The following is a 9,223-nucleotide window of genomic DNA, read 5'->3' as shown; positions in this document are numbered from 1 at the left end:
GGTCATCTAGTCCAATCCCCTGCTCAAAGCAGGACCAATCCCCATTTTTTGCCTCAGATCCCTAAATGGCCCCCTCAAGGATTGAACTCACAACCCTGGGTTTAGCAGGCCAATGCTCAAACCACTGAGCTGTCCCCAAAATGCTATAGTTGTTTTAAAATGCCTCCTATTTTTCCACATGCTTAATATCAAAGCTTTCCTACTACAAGCTGCTTATACATGATTATTTTTGGTTAAAAAGACAGTTCCGGCTGGAAAACCCATCAGTACACTTGCAACGCATTTCAGTTGCTCTTAGAATCATAGAATATCAGGGTTGGAAGGGACCTCAGGAGGTCATCTAGTCCAACCTGCTGCTCAAAGCAGGACCAATCCCCAATTTTTGCCCCAGATCCCTAAATGGCCCCCTCAAGGATTGAACTCACAACCCTGGGTTTAGCAGACTAATGCTCAAACCACTGAGCTATCCCTCCCCCCTTCATTAAGCTATTCTTAGGAATCTGTCCATACAATTTTATTAGTTTGTTTTGTTTGGCTTTCAGAATAATATGGCATCACAGAGAACTAGAAAATCCTGTCACTGAAGAGGAGATGGCTGAAATGGTTCAGAAACTGCCTCGAGATAATAAAAATCACCAGGATACCTCATGCATTTGGGATATATATTTTATGAATGTGATGTATCTCAAATGTTGCCAGTGATCGCATGGATTGCTTCTTAAGAAGTGACTGAAAAACTCCAGATAACTGTTCAGCTGGCCACATGACTATATGAGGGTCTGGTAATAATTAATATCTGGGGTCAAATATTGCAGTTCTTCACTACTCACTTAAGACAACTCGCCCTGAAGTCAGGGCGGACCATGATTTCAGGATTATATCTTGAACCTTCACCAAGTGATTCCAATCAGAGCACTGGGGAAGGGAGGAAGAAAAGCAGAATGAAAGAACTGTCTTGGTCGATGTGATGAATCAGACGTGACATGGGATGTGATTCAGTGCCCATTGAACACAAAATTAAGATAGATATTGGCTTCAGAGGGCATTGGATTAGGCCCTAAATGACTTTTCAAAAGTAAGAATTTGGCCCACATCCTTAGCTGGTCTATAGCATAGTTTCATTTGGCTTCAGTGGTGCTGTGGCGATTTATGCCACTTGAGGATCTGACTCTTCATCTTCACCTCTCCCACAGTTCTTGAAACCCCCACCTATCTGTAGTGAACTGTACGACTGCTGGGATCATACATGTGACTCCACGGTTATATCAGTTTAAATATACTACGCGCTATTTTTCTGGTTTGAAAGTAAAAACAATTGCTACTGGTAATGCTGGGGTATAACTTTGCCGACTAGATATTAAAGAGCGTCTTAATGAAAAAACACAACCCCCAAAGTCTACACTGTAACCAAGATGCTAGACAATCAGCTCTGCAGATATTTTGCTTACTACAAGGATAGTTATTAATAAGGTGATAGATATCTATCTACCTATCTATATATATCACCTTATTAATAACTATCCTTGAAGTAAGCAAAATATCTGTAGTAAGCAATATATATAAATTGACATAAAAAAGCCTTTCCAAATGAGTCCAAATTGATAAGTTTAATCATGTTCAAACATTTAAGATGTTATATACATTGTAATGGCTGCATGTATTTTCTGCACATCTGTAATACATACTTGTAGGTAAGATAGGTTTTATACTACTCAGGGTCTTTACAAAGACAGCATCCCAATTAAAACCAACAAAGAAACAAAGAAACAAACAAAACCCCAAGACACCTGATAGCTTCAAATCAACATCAAGCTGGACTGTTACTGCCAATATTTCTCACAACATTCTGGCAGCACAAGGAAAATAAAATCTACAACCAGTCATTTTAAAAGAATGACATTTCTAGGCTTTATCTTAGAACCATGGCAGCTGTCTGTAATGTTCTTCAAGGGACCAGGTTGTATGGGCCTAATCCAACTCCCATTGAAATCAATGGCAAGATTCCCATTGACTTTGGATCAGGCCCTTAATGAATATTACATAGGGACACTCTTGCCACTCGTTTTATGCAAAACTCCTATTGGCTTAGGAGTGTCACATGCCTGTGCACGCGCATACACTCTCTCTCTCTCTCTCTCTCTCTCTCTCACACACACACACACACAATAAAGGCAGGGTGTCGTGCCTAATGGACAAATGCAAGGCAAAACTGTTCCAAGGTCAGAAACCATTGGTCTGAATGTAGGAATCATTACTCTCCAGGGTTCTGCCTGACTCACTGAGTACTAGCAAATTGAATGTTATAAATATTCAAGTAGAAGAGATGGAACTAAATAATACCTTTTCTGTATAAATTATTTTCTGGCATAAAAATTAAATAAATGCAAAAAGACTACCTTCTATGTATATGAAACCCAATCCTATATACACCGTTATAATTATTGTTAGAACTTTCATACAAATATTTACGCAGAAGGAGATAAATTGTGTAGTAAATAAGTTTAGCTGGCACTAAAATTGCAGAAGCAGAGGTATGAGCTGGTGGTATGAGTACAGAACTGGGAGCCAGGATTCCTCAGTTCCAGTCCTGGCTCTGACACGGACTCCCTTTATAGCCTTGGGCAAGTCATATAGCCTCTCAGCTTTAAGCTATCCATCTGTGAAGTGAGGATGATAATGTCCCATATGTCTCACTGGAGTGTTGATTAATATTTAATGTTTCCAAACATGCTATATAAATGCTTACTATTTCTACTTCATTTCAACATGACCTTTAAGGGACAGAAAATGGTGTCCAGGCCCAGCATACCTGCCCATTTTCTGCTGATCTTAATCCCACCTTCTTATTATTAGCACCATCAGCCCTGTCCTTCGTATCTAGAATCAAACACTGGTGTTAAGCCTATTCATATTTTTGCATCAGTTGCTTGCCACAGAAGTTCCATTTGCTAATGACCCTGTTCAGTAAATATTCTGCCTAAATTCCATCTTGTTTTTCACAATATTAAAAAAAAACAACAACAACGAGGAGTCCTGGTGGCACCTTAAAGACTAACAAATTTATGCGGGCATAAATAAATGTGTTCGTCTCTAAGGTGCCACAAGGACTCCTTGTTTTTGCTGATACAGACTAATATGGTTACCACTCTGAAACCTGTCATAAAATTTCAAAGTTTCCCTTAGAGCTCTTTGAAATCTCCTCTTTCAGGGAACATAATTTCATTCACCTTAACTCATCATTTAATTCTTGACATCTGCTACAATCTTCGTAGTTCTGCACGGCACACCCTACAAGATCTACTGTATGAAGAGCTGCTCATATTTCTGAACACAACGGTTGTCATTACAAAGTTGCCTTCTTTCAAAAGCAAAATCTTTCATGAAGGGCTGTTGATTTTTTCCCATTTTGCAATTTTTTTTTTTGCAAAAATTGAGGTGACTTATTTTTATTATTGATCAAATACATTAGGAAAACTTACTGAAATCATTATCAAAATTTAACACTGAGAATTTGGATCATATCTTTGATAAAAATTTCAATAAAAACACACCCAAAAATGGAAAAAGTGGAAAGTGGGTCAATTTTGAACCTTGGGAAACAACTTGGATATTTTTAAATAATTTCTCTTTAAAAATTTTCTCCCACCTTTAGTGCTGTGGTAGTCAGGACTGCATACAGCGTTCCAGGTGGGACTAACATATTTCAGAAAGGGCACAATAGAAGAGCCCTGTATTTTGAAGGATTTCACAACCTTCTGTTGAAAAGCTACAGCCTACTGCCTTTGATTGGTTTGGTAGCACTATTAATTGGCATGACTTTGAATACAGCTCAGAATACCAAAATTTTTTAACATTGGGGCCAATGTAGGTAGCTATGGATTTAAAAAATAAAAAATGTACCTTGGTTATAAAGACAAGCAAAACCAATGTTAGTCCATAAATGTAAACAGAAGAGAGGCTAACAGAAGATGACTGTATCCCATGATTATTCCAATAGACTCCTCTTGCTTTGATTGCTTCTATCTTGAGTTCATTTATTTCATATGACATGGAGCTTTTTAAAGGCTTTATAAAGACTCCTTCCTTTTATTTAAATGTTTCTTCTCCCCCTTCCCATGCCAAGAGCGTATGAATGTTACAAATGGGTATGGATAATGGAACCATCTCTGCATTTTCTTTAGACAAATGGAACCACTGATGCTATCAAGGATTCTGACCACATAAATATTTTTCATATTGTCCAGTTCATCAAAAAGGAGGTTTTAACCTGAGTTCATATATGCTTGTTTTCTCTTGTATTAACTACCCCCAACAAAAGTGCTACAGATGTATAGCTTTCTTATTACATGAGCGTGAAATCAAAGTTGATATTTAACAGAGGTCGGAATCATGTTGGTTCAGTCACATCTATAGAGTTGGCCTTCTTATTTTTGTTCTCTGTTTCAGAAGTGGCTTTTGTCTTAGGTGAACAATCAAAAGAGAACATGGAAACTGACCATGAATATTTGTGTCTTCCAAAAGCACCAATATTTGGAAGTTGGAATACCTTAAAGCCACAGCACTTTATTCTCTGAAACATAAATGAAAATGGGAGGAGTGTGAGGGTCCCACCTCATCATGTGCATGTTACTTATTTCCAATACTGCGCTTTTTTGGCTAAGGGCTTCTATGCCACTGAACACTCTGCTTTTCCTTTGTTACCCAGTGCTTCAGGCGCTATTTGAAGTAGTTGAGTCCTGCCACCAGGAAAAACTTCTCCAGGAAAAGTTCAGAGTCCAGCACGGCTATGTGGGCAGCCCGTCCGATCAGCGTGTTGGCAGTGTTGGGGAGCGCATGGAACACGTTGTGTCTGATTAAAGTGCAGTCCTTCGCCCCGACCAAAGGCTGGAGCAGGTTATTTATCATCTCTGCGTAAATGGGACCTGAAAGAGATTTTAAGAGGCAGTCAAAGTGTTAGTGACTTGGTGATGGGTCTTCTACACTGTATAAAGTACTTCAGGACTTAGGCCTGATCCCATTGAAGTGAAGAGTAAAACTCCCGTTATCTTCAGAGGTAACAGAATTGGACCCTTCCTTCTCTGTAAGGTAGAGTTCAGATGGGCTAGCAATGTGGCATGGGGCATACAGCTCCTCTGGGACTTGATGGGGGAACCAGATAAGGCCAGAACACCTTGCTTGTTTATTCCAGAACACTAAATTGAGGTGTTTTTAGGAGGCTGGTGAGGAAACCAGGTAATGCTCTCTAGGGATTTGAATGATTTATATTGAATCTGGATCTGGGTCCTCTTAGGCCTTGTGTTTTCCTGTGAGAGGAATGCCTAAGGAATGGGTGGGAAGATGTCCTTCCCTCCTCAACTTATGTCCGGGCTGGGGGAAAACAGTGGAGAAAGCGAAGGGAAAGAACTAAAGCTGGGAGACTGATAATGCCAGGCATCATTTTTGACCTTTTGGTCATGGATGTCTCTTCTCACATACAGCAGTGTAAATCAGGAATAACCCAATTTAAATCAATCATTCACATGAAACTGGTGGCCGAAGAATCATACTGCTGTGCTTTTGCCATTATTTATGACAGGTCTTATCGTACCTGTGTGCCGGTCTTTAAGTGCGGTTTTGCACATTTCTATCCTCGCTGAATGGAATGGGACATATCGATCCTGGGGAGATGCCACCAGTACAACATTTTTAAAGTACTGAAGACCTGTAACAAAGAAATACATCAACAATTGTATATCTCAGCAATCTATCAAAACAACAAATCTACACAAATGTTAACAGGAGTACTGGAGAGACAAGGTGGGTGAGGTAATATCTTTTATTGGACCAACTTCTGTTGGTGACAGAGACAAACTTTCGAGCTTACACAGATTCTTCTTCAGGAGTATGGCATGATTGCATGTGTTTTAAAATGCACAACATAGTCGAGGAAGAATAGTTATATAAGTAGCATACTTCTAAAGAACAGTACAGTAATAGCGTAAGCCACTGATATCACTGATGTAAGCTGTGATGTCATTAGTTCCTTTTAACATCCATGTGGACCAGATGCTTAACAGGAAAAAGTAATGGCACTGCCCCTGCTCCAAAGAGCTTCTAGTCTAAGTCCCCAATATTGCAAATTTCTATGCGTGTGAGCAACTTTACAAACATGAACTGCCCCATTCGTTTCAACGTGAGTGTTTCTAGCATCAGGGCCTAAACTGAGAAATGAAACAAACAAATGAGCATCATAAATGAACACAAAAATGTGGTGGGAAAGAGACAAAGGTTCAGGCTCACAGTAATGATATCCCATGGTTACTTAGCAAGGGAGTTAAGCCGCGGGATAGTTCCATTACATTAGGGATTTTGTTGTTGGGTTTTGTTCGGTTGTTTTTTTTTAAATACTCCCAATTCTCAGAAGTGACATGGCAGAAAAGAGATTTTTAAGGGGGATCTGAATGAGGGTTGATAGTCTTACTGTAGACTCAGGAGTCGTTTTATTTTTAAATAAGGATCGGGACATTATTTTCTATTGAGTAATTAAAAGCCCATGGTGTTGAGAATGCATTGCTGTGATTTACGATTTTTTTCTCAGTTAATGTATTGTGAAGTCATCTGGACCAGCCAAGATGGATGAATTCAGTGTGCACTACCAATCCCGGCTTATTCTAGTACATCAGCTGTGTATACCGTGCTAGTGACGGATTGATCATAAGCCTGTTGGGCACACCACCATCGATCATAAGAACTGTTGAGCGCACCACCATTAAAGCAAGGGAAGTCTTCACAAACAGCACTCCACCCTACAAGATTCATGGAGTAGCACAGGGGTCAAGCCAGGACCCGATCCACAACTCATTGAAGTCAGTGAGTGTCTTTCCTTTGATTTCAGTGGGTTTTGGATAAGGCTCACAGGATGCAGACTGGTGCTACTGCAAGGCTGTATTACAGGGAGCGACACAGTTGGGGGAAGGACGGAGGTATGCATATGATCGTGGTAGTGTAGGAGAGAGAGTGGTCTGCAGTTAAAACACAAGCCTGGGAGTGATGAGACCTGCATTCACTTACTATCACTGCCGCAGACTTTGCTGTGAGATATTGGGCATCTCCCTGAATATTAGTAGGGCTGCACGGTCTAGAGGAATGAGCACTGGCAAGAGACTCAGGAACTCCCGAGCTCTATTTGCAGCTCTGACTCACTCCGTGATTTTGGCAAGTCACTTGGCTTCTCTGTGCATTTATGTGTAAAATGAGAAGACTACTACGTAACCATCTATCTCTTAGGAGTGTTCTGGGGGTCAATTAGCATCTGTACAGTATTTGAGGGTGGCAAGTACTAAGTGACACAGTTACTGGGGAACTGCACCTCTGACTCCTCCCGGGCTCATCGATTGCACCCCTCTCTGAGGTCTTGGGCCCCCAGCTGTCACCCGAACTCAGGGCTGAATCATGCAATTCTTCCCCTAATATTGAGCTCTGTGTGGCAGTGACCCTGGCGCTAGCTGTGATTACTTTTGCAGGTCTGACTTGGGATCAGATCCTGCAGTTCTGTTCCCTACAGGGCAATGACAGTGGTAACTAGTGACCCAACAGCCTCCTTAAAGCAGAGTATCATTTATCATGTATCTAGCAGAACAGCATCTAAGAAAAAGCATGTCTTATAAACAACAGAGTGGCCTATACTCATGTCAGCTTACCAGGTGTCTAACCATCTCCTCGCTCTCTGTAAACTCTTCTGCAGAGCCTCTTTGTCAGCTTATCTCCCTGTCCAATGACACTCCCTGGAGAGACCTGTAGCAACTCATTTTCTTCGCAGGGATCAAGACTTTTTATAACTGTTTATAGCCCTTTTAATCTCTAGATTCCCAGTGAGGCAAAACGGCTGTGTCTCTTTGGCCTACAGCCTGGAAGGATGCCATTATCTTTTAGGTGTGTGCCTGGGTGCTCTTATCTGGGATCTACTGTGTTTCTGCCCATCCAGACCCAGTTGAATTCAAGCATTCTAGGTGTATGATAAATTGACCACTACCACCAATATAAATTAGATCAATGCAGTTATACAGGAAATTCAAATAATTGCAACATACAACTTCCGCTCATATAACTATGACGTAGCAATACTCATAACATTATGACATATCAGCTCCACATCTGTCATACAAAGTATTATTAAATAATAGCATTTGATTTTACAAATAGCCCTCTTCCTTCTGGCAGCCTATCCCAGTAGTTCATGGGTGATGAACTAAATATCAGGAGTGACAGCGTAGGCAAATATGTACAGCAATTGACCACTCACATACAGACTTCTCCATTAGCAGGAATGTTCTCCTGAGAGAGGGAATTCTAGCTAGGACACTAGGGTTCGGTCCAATTCTTTTCTGAAAGAGCCTCAGTTAGTTCAGTGGATCATGGACAGACTGAGGTGGGGTAATGGGACCTCTCTTTAGCATTACAGCGGAAGAATGATAACTCTCCCTCTGGCATTGAACTGTGGTGTTAGCAATGGGCATAAATAAAAGCATCACTGAGGACCTAGACTCAAACACCCTGGGTCCTAAAGGTGAGAATTAGGGCTGTGTGCATAGTGGATTTTTTTTGTCCTTAGGCAATTTTTTTTTAAAAGGATCAAATGTTTTGGGTTGAACCAAATTTTTTTTTAATTTTTTTTTGGCAAACCAAAAAAATATAAAAAAAAAATAAAAATCGTGTAGATGTTGAGCCTTTTTAACATTTTTGATTTTTTAAAAAAATACAATTAAGGGACGTGTTGAAGCAAAAAGTAATTTGGAACCAAACAATCAAAATGGTTTGTTTGTAAAATCTCTAGAGAAAATGTTTTGACTTGTTGGGAATTTTTTATAGGGATTTTTTTGGATGAAACGATTCGGCAAAACCAACAGAAATTCTCGAGCTGCTTCAGTATCATCAGATCTGCATTTTTCACCAAAAGTTCTATGTGTCAACTCTCACCCAGCTTTAGTGAATGGCTCCAAACTAAGCCAAACGAAACAATAAAGTTTTTGCCCTTTAGCAATATAAATTAGCGACCTAAGGACACGGCTAGTCCTTGCTTACAGGGTGTGCACACAGAGATGGGCCTGAACTACTGCGTTTGTATTCAGATGCAAATTGACCAAAGTTTGGTGGGGAGCGTTTGGCAACCACATTCCATGGTGATGTCTACACTAGAAATGCATAGGTAAAATGGATTAGATCAGACAGAGGAGTCCATTAAATA

The 9,223-nt window shown here is 40.3% G+C and overlaps 1 protein-coding gene across 1 annotated transcript in view; it reads right to left on the bottom strand.

Moving 5' to 3' along the window:
* Nucleotides 1-401: 401 nt before the first annotated feature.
* FAM135B (family with sequence similarity 135 member B) overlaps nucleotides 402-9,223 on the bottom strand; it is a 327,919-nt gene continuing 319,097 nt past the window's right edge. The window contains exons 19-20 of the mRNA XM_043539051.1: nucleotides 5,588-5,701; nucleotides 402-4,922 (exon numbers count right to left, since the gene is read on the bottom strand). Of these exons, the coding sequence (XP_043394986.1) occupies nucleotides 4,717-4,922; nucleotides 5,588-5,701 (320 nt within the window). The 3' untranslated portion in view covers nucleotides 402-4,716. The remainder of the gene's footprint in view (nucleotides 4,923-5,587; nucleotides 5,702-9,223) is intronic.

This window comes from Chelonia mydas, chromosome 2, assembly GCF_015237465.2.
Source record: "Chelonia mydas isolate rCheMyd1 chromosome 2, rCheMyd1.pri.v2, whole genome shotgun sequence".
NCBI lineage: Eukaryota > Metazoa > Chordata > Testudines > Cheloniidae > Chelonia > Chelonia mydas.
Note: the sequence above shows the minus strand (reverse complement) of the source record. Positions and strands in the feature narration are given on the sequence as shown.